This window comes from Oratosquilla oratoria, chromosome 11 (assembly GCF_046742065.1).
Source record: "Oratosquilla oratoria isolate Oo_2021 chromosome 11, ASM4674206v1, whole genome shotgun sequence".
NCBI classification, from domain to species: domain Eukaryota; kingdom Metazoa; phylum Arthropoda; class Malacostraca; order Stomatopoda; family Squillidae; genus Oratosquilla; species Oratosquilla oratoria.
Window position 1 is genome coordinate 64,371,592 of NC_134787.1, and position 25,032 is coordinate 64,396,623.

The 25,032-nt window shown below is 39.3% G+C and overlaps 2 protein-coding genes across 2 annotated transcripts; both read left to right on the forward strand.

Annotated features, from left to right (window-relative positions):
* Nucleotides 1-5,677: 5,677 nt before the first annotated feature.
* Nucleotides 5,678-7,639, forward strand: LOC143029506 (uncharacterized). Its single transcript, XM_076192164.1, has one exon. The coding sequence runs from the start codon at nt 5,828-5,830 to the stop codon at nt 7,454-7,456; it is 1,629 nt and encodes a 542-aa protein (XP_076048279.1). The 5' UTR covers nt 5,678-5,827; the 3' UTR covers nt 7,457-7,639.
* A 12,895-nt stretch (nt 7,640-20,534) lies between these two features.
* Nucleotides 20,535-24,438, forward strand: LOC143030072 (uncharacterized). The gene is made up of 5 exons (XM_076193275.1): nt 20,535-20,551; nt 20,686-20,799; nt 21,336-21,389; nt 23,262-23,654; nt 23,898-24,438. Exons 1-5 carry the CDS (start codon nt 20,535-20,537, stop codon nt 24,187-24,189), a joined length of 870 nt encoding a protein of 289 aa, XP_076049390.1. The 3' UTR covers nt 24,190-24,438.
* The last annotated feature ends 594 nt before the right edge of the window (nt 24,439-25,032 follow it).

Consider the following 25,032-nt stretch of genomic DNA (forward strand, 5'->3'; position numbering starts at 1 on the left):
AAGAATAATACCTATTCCGTTGTTGTGGTGAGGATGGAATATTCTGCATCTCACAGATACTTGGAAAGGAAGCCCTTTCCCTGGGACATGAGGTACTCATGTTTGTAGAGAACGCTGGTCTTTTAAAGAAATTATTAACACCACTTTTGAATGTTTTTATTATGATTATCTTACTAGTTCACCCCATTCACTATTTCCACACTAACATCTTGGATACTTTTTGATTATCTTTACCACTAAAATTGTATTCATAATATAAATGTTTTGGCCTACCATGTTTGCCACATTTGAATATTTGTAGCAGCATCATATGACTGATATTGCAGTGCCAGAAACAACCAAGCAGTTGTGTAAGGGAATTCAAAGAAAATGCAGTGCAGAGAACAAGAACCTATGGATAAGATATTGTGGATGAAAAATATAAGGAAGAAATGTTTGTGGGATAGATTAATGAAAATTTAGACAGAAATTAGACAGAATTTTTAGATATGAAAATGGAATACAGAAAAATGAATACCGGTAATCTAATTACAGTAGAGACAAGGAAGACTTTGAAAAATAAGGAAAGAAATATAGCAAAAGTAGTTGAAGATAACCCCAAGGTTTTTGGGAAGTATGTTCAAAATACACTGTACATCTACAGCAAGGCTGCTTCATTATTTAGCAATCCCCCATCTCAGTGCCCTCATGCAGAAAAAGAGAAGATTGGAAGACATCCTTTCTAGCTGTGCCAAAATATCATTCACACATAACCACTTGCTATTCCTCCATCCCCTGCCCCCTCCCTTCCTTGCATCACAGTATCATCTATATGCAGTCATTCTCCACTCGCCTGTATCTCCTGCCTTCTACCTTTCTCAACAGCTATTCCCCTCTTGCTCAACACCCCATTCACCCCCATCTGTTCATCTCATTCTCAGTCGTCCCTTTATGTTCATTCCACCTACCTCTACCTTCCAACCCTCTTTCATCACTCATTCTTTCCAAATGTCCAAACCATCCCAATACTCTTTCATCAACCCTGTCATCTCCTTTTCCACCCCTCTCCTCCTCACCTCCTCATTTCTCACTCTATCCAACCTTGTATCCCCTACCATATTTCTCAGATATTCCCTCTCGGAGCTAAGATGAGAGGGAGGAAAGGATGGAGTGGGTATGTGCCTTTTGACCTGGTTATTTCTCTTATAAGGGAGAAAAAGCCATTGGTACATAGAGGTTCAAAATAAATTGGTTGAAATGTGTGGTATTCCATATCTTTACAGTGTTGGTGAGAAAGTGAATAAGGTAGTATTAGATAAGGAAAAAACTTATATTTTAGCAAGGCACTTTACCAGTATGTTTACAGATGAACCAGTAGGTGATGTCCCAGTTATTCAATCCAGTGGATATACCAGCAATATCAACCCTTCAGTTTTCAAAAGTCAAGATAAAACAAGGCATTAAGAAGATGAAGAAAAATAAGTCAGCAGTGCCAGACTGATTACATTCGTGTTTAATTAAGGAAGGGGATAAGTTAGTTTTACCATTAAATATTTTATATGAATATTCAATAGTGTTGAATTACCTCAAGATTGTGAAATTGCCAATATTACAGCATTATTTAAACATGGAGATAAATTTGATCCAATGAATTACAGACAAATGAGCGTAACTAGTGTTGTATGGTTAATGGAGTCACTGATTAGAAAAAATTACAAGAGCATCTATGTGAACACAAAGTGTTGAGTAGCCAGCTGTTTGGATTTCTTCCTGGAAGATCAATATCCCATCAGTTGATAAAGGCACAGTACTAGATAACTGGACTAGAGCAATGAATGAAAGGGATGGAGTGAATATAGTTTACTGTGACTTCATAAAGGCTTTTAACAAAGTATTGCATAAGATATTAATTGCAAAAAAAAAAAAAAATGGTTTTAAAGAAAATTAACTGAAATGGCTTAAAACCTTTCTGGGTGATAGAAAACAGTAGGTGGTGGTAAATGGGCAAGTGTCAGAATGGCATGAAGTTAGAAGTGGGGTTCCTCAGGGTTCAGTGTTGAGACCTTTATAATATGTCGTATTTATTTATGATTTGCCAAGTACTGACAATGGCAGCTATTTGTATTGATAATGATAGAAAAATATATAAGTAGATAAATGATAGACAACATGCTGACCATTTTCAACAAGACATCAATGATATTAAAATACAGTTTTACCCAGACAAATGAAAATATATATGACTATGCATGCAGGAAAATAATGGATGTGAAGGATACAATTTGAATGGCAAGTTAATGGAGATCACTAATGAGAGATATAGGTATTGTTATTGACAAGTTCAAATTCTCTGAAGATATTGCTGAAAAAGTGAACAAAGCTAACAAAATGGTTGGGTTGATAAGGAGGAAATGTATAAGTCTCTGTACATGTCCAATGTGAGACCCATTTCAGGAGATGCTAATGAGATATGGGGCACATATTTAGTTAGGGATGTGGAGGCAATTGAAAATGTTCAAAGATGTGCAAGAAGAATGGTGCCCACATTAAAAAACTTTTGATGAAAGTCTAAAGAAACTAAGGCTGCCAACTCTATCATACAGATGAAGAGCAAGAAAAGATATGGTTAAGACTTAATATCTTGTGTAGTGTATATTATCAAAAATTGTGTGAGGATATTTTTGTGTTGAGACAATATCAATCATCCAGAGGACATCCCATGAAGATTTATAAGAGAGTAAGGTTAGGTAAAAGAAAGAACTCTTTGTGTTAGGGTGGTGAACAGCTGAAACACATTACTCAGATTAGTGGTTGAAGCAAGAACTATGAGATAATGAAAATGAACTAGACAAAATTTGGAATATCAAGATTCATTGTATGATTACAAAGCCAAAATTGCCAAAAAGTTATGGCTATGTATGCCTAACCCCACATAGGTAGACAGGTTTATAAGGTAATTTACTTTTCACTCAAGGATGCTATAAATCAACATTTATATTTTCATTCATGGGCTTTTGGTGCTATTTCTACTAAAGCTAATGTATCCCCTTGTAGATATCAGTATCAGAATCACAGGAACAATATAAAAAAAACATAGATATCTGTCATCCATGATTGGAAGATGGGTGGTGGACCTTTGTGGAAGTTTTAGCATGAAGCAGAAGAAGGAAGGTGAGGATTCAATGCAAAGAGGTGTGTGGATATGGCCAAATTTGTTACCTTTGCCATATGGCCCTGGACTGTTGGGGCAGGGAACAGTCACTATTGGGAATTGGAGAGAAGCACGAGATTTCAACCCACAACTATGTGAATGCAAGACCAGCATGCTTCTGATCATGCTACCAGCACACATATGCTAAACAAATACAGTACTAAAAATGATGAGGGAGCACAGAAACTGGAAAAACAGACTGGGAGAATGGAAATTATCAAGTAATTAATAAGGCAAAGGAAGAGTGAATGAATAAACAATATGAAGAGACAGGACACAAGCAATAGAGATGGGTATGATACATGATAGAATAGAATAAAGAACTGGAAAGAAGAAATCTTACATGGATGCTCATGTTGGGTGAGAAAGGGGAGCATGTAAGCATGTATACAGAATGCAAAGAAAATTATGTAATGAAAATCAGAATTTGGTGAAGGTATTAATTTAAGAAAAATTTGGTTTAATTGGCGAGGTGAAGTGACAAAGAATAGAAAAAAAGGAGGCTTATGGTAGACCACCACAGAGATGATACCAGTATCTTCATGAGCAGTCAAAAAGAAAGGACAATTTGTTTCAGCAATAGCTTTAGACTTGTGATAACTACTGTATGGTTCAAGGAGCTAAGGTAGAAGGAAAAAGTAATGAGTGTGGAATGGGTGAAAAGTGGGTGCTTTGACTGCCATCTCTTAGGGGGGAAAAGGCCTATAGGTATGTACGTACTACATATTGAAATCTAAAAATCTGGTTTTCAAAAATGCCGGATTTTGGATGGTTATATAAGTATATGCTGTATATATATTTAACAGAAAATTACTACCTGTAATAACTTCTTTTAAAGATAGAAAATTAAACACTAAATGAAAAGCCAATCCCCAAATGGTTTGCACTGACATATACTGTACATGTACCAATGGCATTTTCCCCTTTACAAAGGAAGTAGCCAAAGTCAAAGGCATAAATCCACCCCCACCCATTTCATCCCCACATTTTAAGGTTCTGGTTGGAAAACTCCTCCCAAGCCCTCTTATGCCTTTGCATTTTTTTTTTTGGGGGGGGGGGATGACCCCTTTGGGGCTACAGAGAGTAGGATGCCTGGTCCTATCCCCGTCCCTTTTTTTTTTTTTTTGTCGCCTTTTACGACTCAAGTGGGAACACTAGGTGGCAGTAGTCTTTCTCCCCTACCACAGGGTTTGCACAGACATGCCATTGTAAACTCTTTTATCACTTCTAATTTCTCTGCGGTCGGCAACAGACGATATTTACGTTTTGCGCCACCTCTTTTCTTTGCTGAACCCATAATGGAGCTACATAGCAGCAAATAGATTATAAAATGAGAAGAAATAAGCAGGTGTAAGCTGATATAATGTAAATATAAAAATTTGCTCCGAAATACATTCCAGAAATCTGAAGGAACCGGATTATCAATGGACGGATTTTTTGAAGGTCAACCTGTATATTATTATTATTATTATTTAGAAAGTGGTCACATAATAAGCGTCCTTTTGAGAAGTAATGTGGAAGACACTCAAATGAGACTAAAACTCACAGAACAACCAACAATGTGTCGGTTTAGGTTGATAGACAGGGGCACCTTTTAAACTGAGATAATGTTAATATAAAATAAAGGTTCCATAGAGATTTTCTCAGTATTATCTCGCAAGAGTATTGCATCCAATTAGGGATATGTCCCAAACATCCTGAAAGATAACTGGGTTATGCATATATCTTCCGTGTTTCAATGACCTTTGGACCGAAAACGTTAAATATCTAGTTTTCCCATTACATTATACACCATCTCTCTACCTCCATGTTTACTGGAATTGCACAATTGATATAAGTGTGAGCCTTAGTACGTTATAATTGTCGACATTACTAAGTATGCCTATTAGTCGAAGTGGTATTTTACTAAATGTGACAAAATATATGGATAGTACCCCAGCAGGTTGTTAGATCAATTTTATTCATTCCTTTTGTTAAAACGAGCACAGGTGCACTATTTACCGGTGTGTCTTAAACAATTTGACTCGCAACACTCATTCGAGTCAGATGAGCGAAATGTTGATTAAATTCAGGCCTTGTGAGCGCAAATGTAGAATGTTATGAAGCTATATCAAAATACGACCACTGTGGCCAGCTAACCCATTTCCTCCTTTCAGATTTCGTGACCAGATAAAAAAAAAAAAAAAAAAAAAACGAGAGTAAGCGAGAGCAAAATTTAGTCACTCTGGTCATTGTGGTGTGAATATGCATGTAGCTGTTAGGTGATTTTTCAGTGCACATACTAAAACTATAGGGTGGGGCATATCGTAGCGCCATCTATATTAGTGTTCTTATTTAATGTTAGGGGATAGTAAACACAAAGGGTCTATTTGGGGTCATCTACACGATAGACAAGGAGCAGCTGTGTGATTGATTTATGTACAAAGGGACTTAGGTATGAATTGGTTTGTGTAAAAAGTGTGCAAACTCTTGTTATTGTATAATCTAAAATGTATATATATCTTATCGTTATAATATTTTCTTTCAGGACATGAGTAACTATCATCATTTCTTTGGAAGGACTATCAGTCATACAACAAGAGGATTTCGGTGTGACATCTGTGGCATAGCTATATCATGAGTGATTTTTAATATTACATGATGACCCATATCAGAGAGAAATCTTTCCAATGTGACATGTGCGATGCCGCTTTCACACAAAAGGGTGATCTCAAATCTCATGTGATGACTCATACCAAAGAGAAGCCTTTCCAATGTGATCTGTGTAATTCCGCTTTCTCACAAAAGAGTCATCTCAAATATCATGTGATGACACACACTGGAGAGAGGCCATTCCAATGTGACCTGTGTGATGGAGCTTTTTCACAAAAGAGTAATCTCAGATCTCATGTGATGACCCACACTAGAGAGAAGCCATTCCAGTGTGACCTGTGTGATGCCGCTTTCTCGCGAAAGGATCATCTCAAAGGTCATGTGATGACCCACACTGGAGAGAAACCTTTCCAGTGTGACCTGTGTGATTCCACTTTCTCACGAAAGAGTCATCTCGAATCTCATGTGGTGATCCACACTGGAGAAAGGACTTTCAAGTGTGACCTGTGCGATGCCACCTTTTCATATAAGCGTCATCTCAAACCTCACATGATGATCCACACAGGCGAGAAGCCTTTCCAATGTGATCTGTGCGATGCAGCTTTCTCGCGAAACGGTAATCTCAAAGCTCACATGGTGATCCACACTGAAGAGAAAACTTTTCGGTGTGACATGTGTGATGGAGCTTTCAAACGAAATTATGATCTCAAATTGCATATAAAGACTCATACTCATGAGAGGCCTGTCCAGTGTGACCTGTGCAATGCAACTTTCTCACGAAGGAGTAGTCTCAAAGGTCACATATACACCCACACAGGAGAGAAGCCTTTCGAGTGTGATCTCTGTGATGCATCTTTCTCACAAAGGACTAGTCTCAAAGGTCATATGTACACCCATTCTGGAAAGAAGCCTTTTCAGTGTGACCTCTGCGATGCATCTTTCCCACAAAAGAGTAGTCTCAAAGCCCACATGCACATCCACTCTGGAGAGAAGCCTTTCCTCTGTGACCTCTGCAATGCAGCTTTCTCACTAAAGAACGACCTCAGACGCCACAAGCTTACCCACACAGGAGAGAAGCCTTACCAGTGTGACCTGTGCGATGCAGCGTTCTCGCGAAAGAGTCGTCTCAAATATCACATAATGACACACACCGGAGAGAAAAAATTACACTGTGGTCTATGTGAAGCAGCTTTCTCCCAAAAGAGTCGTCTCAAACTTCACACGCTTATCCACTCGGGTGAGAGGCCTTTCCAGTGTGACCTGTGCGATGCAGCTTTCCTACAAAAGAGTATCCTCAAACGTCACATGCTTACCCACACAGGAGAGAAACTTTTCCAGTGCGATCTGTGCAATACAGCCTTCTCACGAAAGAGTAATCTCAAATCTCACGTGATGACTCATACAGGAGAGAAATCTTTCCAGTGTGACTTGTGCGGTGCAGTATTTTCACTAAAGGGTAGTCTCAGACGCCACGTGCTTATCCACACAGGAGAGAAACCTCTCCATTGTGACCTGTGCGATGCAGCTTTCTCACGAAAGGATGCTCTCAAATATCATGTGATGAGACACACAAGAGAAAGGCCTTTCCAGTGTGACCTGTGCAATGCAGCTTTCTCACTCAAGAGTCATCTCAAACGTCACATGGATACCCACACTGAAGAGAAGCCTTTCTAGAGTGATCTATGTGATGCGTGGTGACACTGGTGAAAAACCTTTTCACTGTGACCTGTGCGATGCAGCTTTCTCACTAAACATTTATCTCAAACGCCACATGCTTACCCCACAAGGAGAGAAACCTTTTCAGTGTGAACTGTGCGATTCTCATTTCAAACGAAATATATTGAACTGAATATAATAATCCACATTCATTAGAGTCCTTTCTAGTGTGACATGTGCGATGCAGCTGTCTCGCGGAAGGGTCATCTCAAGCGTCACGTGCTTACCCAGTCTCAAGAGAAGCATTCCCAGTGTGACCTGTGTGATGCAGCTTCCTCATGAAATGATGCTCTCAAATATCTTGTGATGGGCCACACCAAAGAATGGCCTCTGGAGCACTGTTTCCTGTTACATGCAACTCTCTCACAAAAGGGTGATCTAAGCCTTTCCACTGTGATCTGTACAGTGCAGCTTTCTCACAAATGAGTAATATCAAGCAGCGTATGATCCACACAGGGATGAAACCTTTCCAGTGTGATTTGTTTTATGCAGTTTTCTCATAAAGTACTTTCAAATGTCACGTGATGACCCACGTAAGAGAGAAACCTTTCTAGTGTAATATTGTATTGCACGTTTCTAACAAGGCTGTGTCTGTGAATGGCTTATCATTAAAAGAAACTTAAGATCCAGGTGCTGAAAGGTGCTAGCAACCAGGAACCAGTTACATCTCTCCTTACAAGAGCTCTGGTCAACTTCAACACCTCCGTGGAAGTCCAGTGTCCCCAAGCCTGTCTGGGAACAGGTGAATGTGATCGTGGTCTATACCTCAGTATTTACCAAATTGTATTTACCTAATTGTAGTATATAGGAAAGGAGCAATGCTCGTGGGTTCCTGTCTCTTAATCTCCAATCTATCATACCTAGCCTCATATTCATATGATCTGTAGGATATGCAAATAATACAGCAAAAAGGGACACTCCTTCATGCCAAACGTGGTGTGCAGGGTCTGCCTCAGTGCCAACCTCAATTGATTTTTTTTTAAAGTATCATAAGACAAGTGTCGATATAACTGGAATAAACTTTTATTCAAATGAACTGTACTATGTCTTCTTTTTGTTGTGTTGGTGTAATTACCTCAAGAAAATGTATTTTCAATTTTGATGTGTTCTCATGCCAAATTAAGATTCCTTTCAACTCTGTTTACTTGCCAATAATTAAAATTTCCATTTTTTACCATTCATGGACAGATTTTAGCCATAGGGTGCCAGGAAACAAAGATTGGTAAATTCATTGACGTTGATTAATGAGAAAAATACTTAATAAAATAAACAAAGATAACACAGGTAAATATTTTAGTATTAGCTTGCGTTTGACACTTGCAATTTCGAGTTCTATGAGTGCCCGGTAAAATATCATTACTGCTGGCATTACAATATATATGGATTGAATAATTCCAGATTATCAGCCGCTTCACTAATCAGCATAACACGATTGACAAACAATATATATGTGTATATATATATACATATACATATATATAAATATATATATATATACATACATATATATGTATGTATATATGTATATATATATATATGTGTAATATATAATATATATATATATATATATATATATGTGTGTATATATACATATATGTGTGTGTGTGTGTGTGTCTATATATATATGCAAGTGACTACTGGAAAAATGAAACAAAACGCTTTTGCTTATTATACCTTTAGTACACTGAAGATGTAATATACGAAAGTTTTGCTTCGTTTGTTTTTTCTTTCTCAATGGCCACTTTTGCATAACTGAACACGAGTTATGTGTTTCTTATATATGATATAATATATATATATATATATATATATATATATATATATATATATATATATATATATATATATGTGTGTGTGTGTATTTACCTAGTTGTATTTACCTAGTTGTATTTTACGGGAAGGGGAGCTATGCTCGTGGGGTCCCGTCTTCATATCTCATTTTATCTAAACTATTTTTAAATTCATGTATTGTTTTTGCACACACCACTTTCTCATCTAACTTGTTCCAACTGTCTATTGCTCTGTGAGGAAAGCTGTTCTTTTTAAAATCTCTTCTATAGCTGTCTTTTTTTATTTTCTTTCCGTGTCCTCTTGTATTTCTGTCATCCCATTTTATCAGATTCTCTCTATCAGTAATTTCTATGCCTTTCATGATTCTGTAAATAGCTATCAAATCTCCTCTCTCTCTTCTTTGCTCTAGTGTCTGTAGTTTAAGTTTTTGTAGTCTCTCTTCATATGATAGTTTTGAGAGTGTTGGTGCCAGTTTTGTAATTGCTCTTTGTATTCTTTCAAGTTTTTTTATACATTTTTTTGTACTTGGTGACCATATCGTTGCTGCATATTCCAATCTTGGTCTTATCAGGGTGATTAGGATTTTCCTCACCATTTCTTCATCCAGGTATGTAAATGCCACTTTGATTGTTCTTATTAAATTATAAGTTTCTCCAAAAATCTTATTTATATGTTTCTCAGGTGACATATTATTCATAACAATGACTCCCAGGTCCTTCTCATTTTCTACTTTTTTTATTCCTTCTTTTCCCAAATTATATGATCCTGTTATTCTGTTTTTGCTTTTTCCAAATTCCATTATACTACACTTTTTTGTATTGAACTCCATCTCCCACTTCCTACTCCATTCTTGTACTTTATTTAGATCTCTCTGTAGTGATTCACAATCTTCTTCAGTTTTCACTCTTTTCAGTAATTTTGCATCATCTGCAAAGAAGCTCATATAGCTTTCAATTCCTTCATCCATATCATTAATATATATAGCAAACATTATTGGGGCCAGAACTGTTCCCTGCGGGACACCGCTTATTACTTCATTCCATTTTGAGTGCTGATCTCTTATCACTACTCTCATTTTTCTTTCTTGCAAAAAGTCTTCCATCCAATTTAGCAATTTACCTTGTATTCCTCCTTCATATTCTAATTTCTTAAGCAACTTCTTATGTGGTACTTTGTCAAAAGCTTTTTTTAGGTCTAGAAATGCACAATCAGCCCATCCATCTCTTTCTTGTATTATATCTATTAGCCTTGAATAGAAACATATTAAATTGGTGACGCATGATCGTCCTTGTCTGAATCCAAATTGCCTTGGATTTAGTACGTTGTTTTTTTCCAAGTATTTTACCCATCTACTTTTGATAATTCTTTCACATATTTTTGCTATTGTACTTGTTAGAGAGACTGGTCTATAGTTGGTAGGTTCTTCTTTATTTCCTCCTTTATATATAGGTACTATATTTGCTTTTTTCCAATCTTCTGGAACTTTTCCTTCTTTTAAGGAACTGCTTATTATGCTATGTATTTTGTCTGCCAGTTCATTCCTGCATTCTTTCAGAATCCAGTTTGCTATTTCATCTGGCCCATGCGATTTTCTGACATCAAAATTACCCAAGTGTGTCAATATTTCATTCTTTGTTACTTCTATTTCTTCCATAGGGGGGACTTTTTCCTTCCACTCAATCTCTTCAGGTTGTATATTTTCCCTTGTAAACACTGATTTAAAATGTTTGTTCATAATTTCTGCCATTTCCATTTCCTCAGTGTATTCAACTCCTCCTTGTCTTAATTTCTCTAAGTCTTGTTTGTTTTTCAGTTTATTGTTTACAAATCTGTAGAATAGTTTTGGTTGATCTTTACACTTTTCTATAACATCTTTTTCATATTTTCTTTTTTTCTCTCTGCACTTTTGTACATATTCATTTCTATAACCAGTATATATTTTCCATTTTTCAGGTCTTCTGTCTTTTTTCCATCTGTTCCAGGCTTTGTCTCTTTTGTCCTTTAACTCCCTACAACTTTTGTTGTACCAGCATTTTACATATTCTTTTTCTTGTTTTTGTCTTGGGACATACTTTTCCACTCCTTTTTTGTAAATTTTTGTCAAAATATTCCATTTCTCTTCCACTGTTGTTTCTTCTTTGTATATTTCTTCCCAGTTTTCTTGTTGGAAGAATTCTCTTATTTTATCAAAGTTTGTTTTTTCATACATCATTCTTCCTTTTCTATATTGTTCATTTCTTTTCATATATTTTTCTTCATTAAGTTCCAGTTCAATCAATATGTGGTCACTTTTACCTATTGGTGTTTTATATTCAATCTTGTCCACTATTCTAGGTTCAGATGTAATTATTAAGTCTAGCCTCGATGGTTCTTCTTCATTTCTATACCTAGTGTTCTCTTGTATCCATTGTGTCATTGAATGGTCAGTAATCATCTCAAGTAGAGCATTTCCCCATGAGTCATCACCACTCTTTACTGTCATTTCTTCCCAGCAGATTTCTTTGCAATTAAAGTCGCCCATCATAACTATTCTTCCTCCGTCTTCCATTATTTTAGTTAATGCTATCTTTGTGTCCTCTAACATACTTTTATGTTCACTCTCCTCCCATGAGGCTGTTTTCGGAGGCACATAATTGATCACAAATTTTCTGCTCTTCTTATCTCGGTCTTCCACTTCTATCATAATCATCTCTACTGTATTCTTTCCATATATGACACCTTTCACGTTTATATCCTTCTTAGTCAGGAACATAACTCCACCCCCTTGTTTTTTCTCTCTGTTTCTAATCCAATAATTGTATGTATCATGTCCTACACTGTTGGGTGGTAGTGGGCCTTTTAATTTTGTTTCTACAATTCCCATTATGTCCGGTTCTTTTTCTTTCAAATAATCATTCAGTTCATTCAATCCTGTTATCAATCCATCTATATTTGTGTAAGACACTCTTAGTTTTCTGCCACTTCCATTGTATTCTCTGTTTCCCTTATGTTTTTCTTTAGTATGTCGAACTGCTTTATTTTCATGTTCACTACTCTCCAATAGAATCTCTCTTTCTCTGACTCCGTTCTTTCCTCGTTTTTTGCCTTAGCTTCAATTCTTTTCTGCTTTTCTGCCTCTCTTTCCTCCTTATTCATTTCTCTTTTTATCCATACCTTTTTATATTGATCATTTGTTGCTAGTTTCCCTGTCTTGGATAGAATTTTCTCTGCTGTTGTTTGTGACCTGAATTTAATCTTAATTGGTCTGGTCTTATCTGTACTATATTTTCCGAGTCTGAATTTTTCCTCAATTTCCTTTATAATTTCTGGTTCATCTTCCTGGACTAATTTTAATAAACTGCTTACTCTTTCATTTTCCTCCTTGATTCTTGCAGTTCTATCTGGGTTATGTTTCTCTTCCATTCCTAATATAATTATACATTTCTTTTTGTCAGCTAATTCTCTTACTATATTCTCCTTCTGTCTCATCACTTTAATAACTGAGTCTTCATTATGTTCTTTCAATTGCTGTTTGACTATGTCAGTGAATGAAACCTTATTCCCTTCTTGAGTTATTCTCCAATTTTTAGCTTCTGTAGCTAGTTTCTCTCTGTTTTCATTACTATTCTTCTTCAATTTCTCATTCTCCTCCTTTACATTTCCTAACTGTCTTTTTAGGTCCTCTATTTCTTCAGTTAAGTTTCTGTTAGCCTTCTCTAGTTGTTCCAACCTTTCAATTCTTTGAAAAATGGAGTCTACGTTACCTAACTTACGCTCCAAGTCCTCGATCACCTTATCAACTCTCTCCTCTAGTCTTATCAGTCGGGGGGGGGGGGGTTGTGTCCCCCCCACCCTCTTTAAATCCCTGGAACATATTCTCGTCACTTTCTTCTGTATTGCTCCTCTCTATACTTCTAATCTTTATATTTTATTAGACATTTGATCCTCGCTAAGTCTTTTGTTTACCTTCCGCTTGTCTGGCTGGTCAAAGTCTACTCCCTCCTCATTTCCTTCCATTTCCCTCAGTAATCCCTCCCCTTTTCCTCTTTCCCTACGTTCCCACTACTCCACGAGCAATTTCCCCCCCACCCTGCAAAAACACTAGGCACTTCTCTTTGCGTTGGGATCCACAGACTTCACTTTTCTTCAGAACGTCTTCTAAGCCGTCCATTCGTTGAAGTGTGTGTGTGTGTGTGTGTGTGTGTGTGTGTGTGTGTGTGAGTATTTTCCTAGTTGTATTCTACGGGAAGGGGAGCTATGTTCGTGTTGTCCCGTTTTCATATCTCGTTTTATCTAAACTATTTTTAAATTCATGTATTGTTTTTGCACACACCACTTTCTCATCTAACTTGTTCCAACTCTCTATTACTCTGTGAGGAAAGCTGTTCTTTTTCAGGTCTCTTCTATAGCTGTCTTTTTTTATTTTCTTTCCATGTCCTCTTGTATTTCTATCATCCCATTTTATCAGATTCTCTCTATCAGTAATTTCTATGCCTTTCATGATTCTGTAAATAGCTATCAAATCTCCTCTCTCTCTTCTTTGCTCTAGTGTCTGTAGTTCAAGTTTTGCTAGTCTCTTCATATGATAGTTTTGAGAGTGTTGGTGCCAATTTTGTAATTGCTCTTTGTATTCTTTCAATTTTTTTTATACATTTTTTTGTACTTGGTGACCATATCGTTGCTGCATATTCCAATCTTGGTCTTATCAGGGTGATTAGAATTTTCTTCACCATTTCTTCATCCAGGTATGTAAATGCAACTTTGATTGTTCTTATCAAATTATAGGTTTCTCCAAAAATCTTATTTATATGTTTCTCAGGTGACATATTATTCATAACAATGACTCCCAGGTCTTTTTCATTTTCTACTTTTTTTATTCCTTCTCCCAATTTATATGATCCTGTTATTCTGTTTTTACTTTTTCCAAATTCCATTATACTACACTTCTTTGTATTGAACTCCATCTCCCACTTCCTACTCCATTCCTGTACTTTATTTAGATCTCTCTGTAGTGATTCACAATCTTCTTCCGTGTTCACTTTTTTCAATAGTTTTGCATCATCTGCAAAGAAGCTCATATAGCTTTCAATTCCTTCATCCATATCATTAATATATATAGCAAACATTATTGGGGCCAGAACTGTTCCTTGTGGAACACCGTTTATTACTTCATCCCATTTTGAGTGTTGGTCTCTTATCACTACTCTCATTTTTCTTTCTTGCAAAAAGTCTTCCATCCAATTTAGCAGTTTGCCCTGTATTCCTCCTTCAGTTTCTAATTTCTTAAGCAACTTCTTATGTGGTACTTTGTCAAAAGCTTTTTTTAGGTCTAGAAATGCACAATCAGCCCATCCATCTCTTTCTTGTATTATATCTATTAGCCTTGAATAGAAACATATTAAATTGGTGACGCATGATCGTCCTTGTCTGAATCCAAATTGTCTTGGATTTAGTACGTTGTTTTTTTTTTTCTAAATATTTTACCCATCTATTTTTGACAATTCTTTCACAAATTTTTGCTATTGTACTTGTTAGAGAGACTGGCCTATAGTTGTTAGAGTCTTCTTTATTTCCTCCTTTATATATAGGTACTATATTTGCTTTTTTCCAATCTTCTGGAACTTTACCTTCTTTCAAGGAACTGTTTATTATGCTATGTATTATGTCTGCCAGTTCATTCCTGCACTCTTTCAGAATCCAGTTTGCTATTTCATCTGGTCCATGTGATTTTCTGACATCAAGATTACTCAAGTGGTTCAATATTTCATTCTTTGTTACTTCTATTTCTTTCATAGGGGGGACTTTCTCTTTCCATTCAATCTCTTCAGGTTGTATGTTCTCCCTTGTAAACACAGATTTAAAATGTTTGTTCATAATTTCCGCCATTTCAATTTCCTCTGTGTATTCAACTCCTTGTCTTAATTTCTCCAAGTCTTGTTTGTTTTTCAGTTTGTTGTTTACAAATCTGTAGAATAGTTTTGGTTGATCTTTACACTTTTCTATGACATCTTTTTCATATTTTCTCTTTTCCTCTTTGCACGCTTGTACATATTCATTTCTATAACAAGTATATATTTTCCATTTTTCTGGTCTTCTGTTTTTCTTCAATTTGGCCCAGGCTTTGTCTCTTTTGTCTTTTATCTCCCTACAACTTTTATTGTACCAGCACTTTACATATTCTTTTTCTTGTTTTTGTCTTGGGACATACTTTTCTACTCCTTTTTTATAGATTTTTGTCAAAAAATTCCATTTCTCTTCTACTGTTGTATCTTCTTTGTGTATTCTTTCCCAGTTTTCTTGTTGGAAGAATTCTCTTATTTTATCAAAATTTGCTTTTTCATACATCAATCTTCCTTTTCTATATTGTTCATTTCTTTTCATGTATTTTTTCTCATTTAGTTCTAGTTCTATCAATATGTGGTCACTTTTGCTTATTGGTGCCTGGTATTCTATCTTTTCCACTATTTCAGGTTCTGATGTGATTATTAGGTCTAGTCTCGATGGTTCTTCTTCATTTCTATACCTAGTGTTCTCTTGGATCCATTGTGTCATTGTGTGGTCAGTAATCATCTCAAGTAGAACACTTCCCCATGAGTCTTCTCCACCCTTTACTGTCATCTCTTCCCAGCATATTTCTTTGCAATTATAGTCGCCCATCATAACTATTCTTCCTCCATCTTCCATTATCTTGTTTAGTGTTATTCTTGTGTCTTCTAACATGCTTTTATGTTCATTCTCTTCCCACGAGGCTGTTTTTGGGGGCACGTAGTTTATTACAAACTTTCTGCTCTTCTTATCTCTATCTTCTACTTCTATCATGATCATCTCTACTCTATTGTTCCCATATGTGACACTCTTCACGCTTATATCCTTCTTAGTCAGGAACATAACTCCACCCCCTTGTTTTTTCTCTCTGTTTCTAATCCAATAATTATATACATTGTGTCCTATGCTGTTGGGTGGTAGTGGACCTTTAAATTTTGTTTCAACAATTCCCATTATGTCCGGATCTTTTTCTTTCAGATATTTGTTCAGTTCATTCAGTCCTGTTATTAATCCATCTATATTTGTGTAGGATACTTTTAACTTTCTGTTATTTCCATTGTATTCTCTGTTTCTTTTGTGTTTCTCTCTGTTATTTTCCATTGCTTCAATTTCATATTCACTACTCTCCAGTAGAATTCTTGTTTTTCTGTCTCCGTTCTGGTCTCGTTTTTTTTTTCTTAGCTTCATGTCTTTTCCTTATTTCCTCCTCTCTTTCCTCTTTATTCATTTCCCTTTTTATCCATACCTTTTTATATTGTTCACTTGTTGTTACTTTCCCTGTTTTGGACAAGATATTCTCTGCCGTCGTTTGTGACCTGAATTTAATTTTAATTGGTCTGGTCTTGTCTGTACTATATTTCCCGAGTCTGAATTTCTCTTCGATTTGTTTCATTATTTCTGGCTCATCTTCCTGAACTAATTCTAGTAAGTTTTTTACCTTTTCATTTTCCTCTTTGATTCTTGTGGTTCTATCTGGGTTATGTTTCTCTTCCATTCCTAATATAATTATACATTTCTTTTTGTCTGCTAAGTCTCTTACAATATTCTCCTTCTGTCTCATCACTTTGATAACTGAGTCTTCAGTTTGTTCTTTCATTTGCTGTTTAATTATATCAGAGAATGCAACTTTACTATTTTCTTGTATCTTCCTCCACCCCTCTGCCTCTTTTGCTATTGTTTCTTTATTGTCTCTATTGTTCCTTTTTAATTCTTCATTCTCCACTTTTACTTCTCTTAATTGTCTTTTTAGTTCTTCTATTTCATCAGTTAAGTTTTTGTTCGCCTTCTCTAGTTCTTCCAATTTTTCAAACTTCTCGGCAATTTTTGACATCTTGCCAAACCTAATCTCCCAATGCTCAGTCATTTGTTCAAGTTTTTCCTCCAGTTTTGCCAGTCGGGGGAGGTTAGTATCCGCCGCCCCCTCATTAAATCCTTGAAAATTATTATCCTCACCTTCCATTGAACTGCTTTTATCTATGTAACTGAACTTTACAATTTTGTTAGTCCCATCATCGAGATCCAAGTCATCCGTTCGGCGTTTGTTTACAATCCGCCTTGACTCTTGGACCAAGTCCTCCCCTTCCTCATTTCCTTCCATTTCCCTCAATATCCCTTCCCTTCTCCTTCCCTATCACTTCCCCACTATTCCACGAGCACTCCCCCTCCCTATAAATACAAAAGACACTTCTCTGGATGTTGAGATCCACGTACTTTTTCCTTTTTCTTTGGAACACCAGTTCTCGCCGTCCATTCGGTGAAAGGGTGTGTGTGTGTGTGTGTGTGAATTTGGATGGTGGAAATAAAACGAAGATGTTTTCGGAATATATTTCACTCTAACGTTACGACCAACTTGAAGAAGACCAAGTTGGTCGTAACGAAAGAATGAAGTCTATTCCGAAAATATCTTCATTTTACTTCCACCACCTAAACTATCATTTGTCATTTATTCTCTCTCTTTCTCTCTCTCTCTCTCTCTCTCTCTCTCTCTCTCTCTCTCTCTCTCTCTCTCTCTCTCTCTCTCTCTCTCTCTCTCTATATATATATATATATATATATATATGATATATATATACATACATATATATATATATATATATATATATACTGTATATATATATATATACATATATATACAGTAAAGCTCAGTTCATAGGACTACGTCAGGAGCTTCAGCTTACAGATTGGGAGGCAAAATTAAACGAAAGACCTGTAGATCAGATGTGGGAAATATTTCAAAATACGCTCACTAAGATGATTCAAACTTACATTCCTTTTAAGGACAGACGTCCCCCAAATCAGGCTCGCCTAAAGTGGCTCGACAAAGAAACTGAAAAAAGTATTGCTAAAAAGAGACAGGCTTATAAGAAATATAAGTGCTCGGTTGCATCTAACGACTATCAAAGTTATGTATCAATACAGAGAGATTTAAAGAAGACAATAAAAAAAACGACAATACGAAATAAACATGGCTAACAAATCCAAAGAGAATTCCAAAGAATTCTATAGTTACATTAGAGATGAAAAGGTTGTTAGGAATCACATTGGTCCACTATTATCTGCTGACGGTCAACTTGAATATTCAAATGAAGGAATGTGTAATATCTTAAACAATTATTTTAGTTCGGTATTCGTAAACGAAACACCTCAAAGTGAATTCCAAACTGAAACCTGTGAAAAGTCTAGGGTAAACTTACTACGGTAAATATAACAAAAGAAAAAATTAAAAGGTGTATAGACAAACTCAAAGTTAATAATACACCAGGGCCTGACGGTTGGCATCCAAGAATCTTAAAGGAAATGAAAAATGAGATTGTTGTTCCATTAGAAATTATTTTCAAGAAATCCATCATATCCGAAGATGTCCCAAGAGAATGGAAGCTAGCTAACGTTACTCCCATATTAAAAAAGGTGACAAAAAGAAACCAAATAACTATAGGCCTATAAGTTTGACTTCAATCGTAGGAAAAATAATGGAAACTATCATCAGAGATGCTATCGAACATCATTTAGAAAGTAACCGTTTGATAAATGATAGCCAGCATGGTTTCAGACGGAAACGTTCTTGCGTGACTAACTTACTCGAATTCTACAACACAGTTATCTCGAATTATGACAAAAGAAACAATATAGATTAAGTATATCTAGACTTTGCAAAAGCTTTTGATACCGTCCCACACGAAAGACTACTTACTAAATTAGCTTTGCATGGAATAAGTGGTAGCCTATTAGGTTGGACTAGTAATTGGTTGAATGGTCGAAAACAGAGAGTTGTTTTAAATGGAAAAACTTCTGGATGGAAAAGTGTTGCAAGTGGAGTTCCTCAGGGTTCCGTTCTTGGGCCACTTCTATTCATAGTATATATAAATGATATAGACCATGGACTAAAATCTACTGTTTCCAAATTTGCTGATGATACAAAACTGTGCGGAGTGGCAAATGATCACTCAAACCAATTAGATATTCAAGAAGATTTAGATAAATTACAGCAATGGTCTGAAAAGTGGCTAATGAAATTTAATACAAGTAAATGCAAGGTAATGCACATAGGTAAAAATAACAGTAAGTACGATAACAAATTATTTGGAAATTCGTTAACAAAAGTGGATAGTGAAAAAGATCTCGGCGTAATTATCAGTAACGACCTCAAATCATCCAAGCAGTGTATTTCAGCCTCTGAGAAAGCAAATAAGATTCTAGGACTGATTGCGCGATCTTTTGATTTCAAAAGTCCATCACTCATTAACAAGCTATATAAATCGTTAGTTCGTCCACATTTGGAATATGCTGTTTCCGTATGGTCACCGAATCTCATTAAAGACATTGACAGACTGGAAAAAGTACAACGGCGAGTCACAAAACTGATTCCAAATATCAAAAATAAATCATACGAAAATCGACTAAAACATATGAATCTGTTTTCCCTAAAAAAGCGTAGACTCAGAGGTGACTTGATACAGGTCTTTAAAATTCTAAAGGGAATTGACAACATCAAAAGTGACCAAATTTTTACATTGAATGAGAATCGGACAAGAAACAATGGTCTCAAACTCTCCGGAAATAGATTCAATTTGGAAGTAGGTAGAAACAACTTTGCCAACCGTGTAGTTTATGAATGGAATAAACTTCCTGCACAGGTAGTGCAATGTAGTTCAGTTCGAAGCTTTAAGAATCATTTAGATAAATACCTAAGATGCTGTAATGATTATAATTTATCTTATATTATTTGTTTTTGTTTTGTTATCATTTGTCTGTCTGATTTTCATTTATTATTAGTTATATGTCAATTTATTATTATTCACTATTTACCTGTTTGTTTATTATTCAACTACTGTATACCTATGCATTTATTTATGTATTTTATTTGTTATTTACATTATCATAGTTTTTATTTATTATTTTATTATTAATATGATTTTTTTTCGCATCCGACCTAGATATGGATCAAAAGGTATCCTGTCGGCATGCTCCGCCATTGTAATCCTTTGTAATATATATATATATATATATATATATATATATATATATATATATATATATATATATATATATATATACATATACATACATATATATAAGTATATATACATATATGTATATATTTATATATATATATATATACATATACATACATATATATAAGTATATATACATATATGTATGTATATATATATATATATATATATATATATATATATATATATATATATATAAGTATATAAGGATGTGGATAGCTGGAGAGTTAGTGGAGATGTGTTCGAACACTTATTACTATGGCCACTGTGGATAGATATGAAATAAAAGTGATTATTTGGAAACAAAAATGCTACACCTCCTGAATGATGAAACAACTTATGAAAAAGGTTAAATTGCAGTGAAGGTACTGAAGCTGAAAAGTTCAAGACAGAAGCTAGAAGAATCTTACGGAAATATGCCAAAGGTAAGAATTTGTTAGGATTATTAGAGGAGGCACGTAGACCACCCATGATGTATGGCCTCCCTAAAGCGCATAAGGCAAGGGTTCCCATGAGACCTATCACCTCAGGTATTGGAAACACACCACAAATTAACAAAATGTTTGGCGAAATCCTTTCATCGCATTTATGAGACCAGCGATGCTCACCTTAATAACTCCTCTGACCTCATCCACATCATAAAGAACTTCATGACAAGAAACTGGTTAACTGCGATATAAAAGCCTTATCTACTAACGTTTCTATGGAAGGTGCATTAGAGGCCACAAAAAGAGCTGTGAGCAAATTGCCCACTGAGGTTTTGCCGTTTCCAAAGACATATTATCGGCTGAGAAGAAACCTGCACAGCGAAGCTATAGCGGTAATCCCCTACCACACTCCTGGCCAAATGGCCACTTCCGGAAGGGAGTGTGTGGTTGGACATTCCGCATAAATCATCGGAAATTTAAAATTCCCGGCTCTGTGCAGGTGGCGCAAGCGTCTACAACCCCACCTCCCCCTCCCTATCCCCTCCCTTCTTACTCGGCTGCACGGATTGAGCCGTCACTTAGCATCGCGGAACCAGACGAGTCGGTCACTCAACAACCCACCTTCTTTTCATGCAGGTAAGTCTGGTTCCTGCTCGTGCTCGTGTTCTCGTAGGGAGACCTACCTGTTCTCCTGCAGTTTTTCCCCTTCGGTGTTGTGTCCAGACACCTTTGGGACACCCCGTCTATGATTACCATTATTCTATTTTCAGACCAAACGCTTGTGTGTGGAATCCGGCTGCACAGCCAGGATCTCGTCAGACGGCCACCACGACCTCTGCTCCCGCCATACCCCTTGTTTCTCACAAGCTGGCGTTGTGTGCAAAGCGCGGGTTGAGGAGATTCGTGCTGCTCCTCCCAAAACCCGTTCCAAGCTAGCTGCCCTCGAACTCCTTCGGGAGGCATGGCGCAGAGCTCGGAAATTGAAATCCGCTGACGACCCCCCCCCCCTAGTGTGGGCGGATCCGGCGTTAGGCGTGGAATTGGGCCTCGTTCGCCCTCGCCATCCGTCTCCCTATGTCTCCGAGACTTCCGTTGGTGCACAACCTGGGCCTCTCGGAGTACAAGGGGACGAGTCTGATGTTGCGGAGTATGGTGTCCCCGAGCGTCCTCAGGCCTCTCGGCAGCCCCATACATCCGACCATCAAGGGTCCTTAAAACCCTTACGGCTTGCTTTGTCAAGCACCCCCACGACCTCTGCTCCCGCCATACCCCTTGTTTCTCACAAGCTGGCGTTGTGTGCAAAGCGCGGGTTGAGGAGATTCGTGCTGCTCCTCCCAAAACCCGTTCCAAGCTAGCTGCCCTCGAACTCCTTCGGGAGGCATGGCGCAGAGCTCGGAAATTGATATCCGCTGACGACCCCCCCCCCCTAGTGTGGGCGGATCCGGCGTTAGGCGTGGAATTGGGCCTCGTTCGCCCTCGCCATCCGTCTCCCTATGTCTCCGAGACTTCCGTTGGTGCACAACCTGGGCCTCTCGGAGTACAAGGGGACGAGTCTGATGTTGCGGAGTATGGTGTCCCCGAGCGTCCTCAGGCCTCTCGGCAGCCCCATACATCCGACCATCAAGGGTCCTTAAAACCCTTACGGCTTGCTTTGTCAAGCACCCCCACGAACTCGTCTTCCTCCCTAGTTCACTCGCGTGAACCCGGCAGGAAATCTCGCTCGAAAAAGAGGTCTGCCTCACCGAGGTCCAGGACGCTCAGCTTGTCCCCACCCTCCACAGCCTCTCCCCCCAACTCACCCTCCCTTCCTCGCTCTCCTTTTCCTCGCCGTAAATCCCACAAGGGCAGGGAGCCGGAGGACGAAACGAGGGGAGAGGGAACTCTGGCTGCCCAAGTGGCTGCCCTCCTTCCGTCCCTGATAGGCCCCGTCCTTGAATCGGCCCTATCACATTATCCGGCCTTTCAGGCCGCGCAAATCATAACGCACCCCTCTCCAGAGCAACCTCCTATTGAACCTACGGCTCTAGCCCCCCCTCCCACTCTCCCTCCTGGTCCTTCCCTCCGCCCCTCCGTGCCGGCGACAGGTATAGGACTAGAAGGCCCCTCTCAGGAGGAACCCCCCAATCAGACGTCCGTCGGGTTGGACGGGGTGGAGGACCACTACAGTTCTTCTTTACCTTATCCTCCTACCATGACGGACTCTTTTGAGTTCCGCCCCTTCTCATGGTGTGACCTTCCCCGGTCCTGGGAGTACTCGTTTGGAGAAGGCCACAAGCTAGTGGCCTGGTCTCCCGACTACTCGCTACCGGAGGGCTGGAGGAGGAGAGATGACGTTATCCTAAAGTGGGCCAACGACGAGGAGGGGGCTAAGGTTCTATATAAGATTCGACCCCTCTCCGCCCCGGCCTCCACGCCCTCCAGGATTTCCACCTCTAACACTCTGGAAGCATTAGGTGCTCTCCTGGAGAACCCTCGTTTAAACCCTGATGGGCATATGTTTGTCGACAGGTCGGGGGACTCGCCGGCGGTAGCACTCTCCCCAAACGCCTGGTTCCCGCAGGAGAAAGGGGAGAAGGCCTTAGACATCCCTGCTCTCTTCGAGCGGGCCCAAGACCAACCCAAGACGGTTCCTCCTCGACGGCATATCCCTTCATCATTCCCCGTCGTCCTGCCACCACCCTTCGCGCCGGAGGGCCTGCGCGATTGCTTATGGCACTCGGGCAGGGACCCCGCCCTCCCCCATCAACTTAGTGAACCGGAGGCTAAGTTGCTGACGACGGAGGCCTCGACCAGACAAGACCTTGCCTCTACCATCTCGACCGTCACGGCAATCGCGATGATGAGGAACTGGCTGACGACGCTCGCCACGAGCTTTGAGGACTTCCCGCGGGAAGAATTGAGGTGAGTGGGATATTTCAATCTATACAGAGGGTCCAGACCTGTCCTGGCGAGAGACGCTCAGGTAGCGTCTTCACCCAGGACGGAGCCTCTTGACTAGCGCCCGAGGACGAGGTCGTTCGGAAACGACCTCGGCCTCGCATATGTTATACGTTCTACAATTGAGCGATGTGACTTTATTACACCCTCCGGGGATCGGGATCCTTCTCGCCCTACTAATTTGATTCGCGTGTTTTCTGTATGCAGACACACCCTGGCGGCACTCTCTACCGTGGCAGAGGGTACAGCCAACATGGCGTCATCAGCCCTACCCCCAGCAGCGAGGGCCTTCACCGCGGCTCGTTTGGCAGCTCGTCAGTCTGCAACGCGGTCGGCCCCGGAGATAGCTCGCCGGGGCGTGGTGAGAGCAGCTCCCCTTTCCCGTGGTCTGTTCGACCAGGAAGCGACAGACCGCGTCTTCGCTACGGTCCCGACCGTCATCCAGATCCAACAACCCTCCCAACCTTCGGAGACACGCGATAGTGACCATCTCCGCTAGCACAGTTCTGGACTTCCTGTCTTGGCTAGCTGACACCACCAACAGGGCACCGGCGACGATCTCGGCTCACTCCGCAGCCCTCTCTGATCCACTCTGCTTCGGCATGAACATCAGAGTGCCACAAAGGGAGCGAAACCTTCTAATGAAGGGGATCCGCGCCTCGAGAGAGCCGAGACGTCAGCCGGTCCTAGCCTGGTCCTTGCATCGTGTTCTGCAGTACCTGACGTTCGAAGGGACCATCATGGAGGGGGAACACTTCTTTCAACGTGCCATCTTTCTGCTCGCCCTGGCTACGGGTTATAGGGCGTCACAGCTGGCGGCGATCACCCGCCACCAGTCCTTCTCCAACCTGGAGGAGGACTGCTCTGCCCTAACTCTCGCTCCATCACCTACATTCCTAGCCAAGAATGAGCAGGCGGACGACATGATTGGCCCTATCAGAATACCATCCTTCCTGGAGGAAGGAAACCCACACCCGCTGTGCCCGGTCCGTGCGTTTAAAGACTACGTGGAACGCACGGAAGGGGTGTCCGAGGATCATCTCTTCTACAATTCGAAATCTCGGAACCCCCTAACCCCGAGGTCCCTGGCGCGTCTACTTTGCCGCATTATAGAGAAGGCCGACCCGGGCCATGCCCCCCACGCCCACAACATCAGAGGCCTCGCGGCATCGCTGGCATTTCTCCGCACCCACTCTGTGGAACGGGTGCAGGACCTCGGGGGCTGGGCATCAGCAACTTCCTTCAAGACACGGTATCTCTACCACTCGATCACCCCTGTCCCATGTGTCGCCATGGGAACGGCTCCACCCCTCTCTTCGCAAAAGAAGGGGGGCAAAGGGCG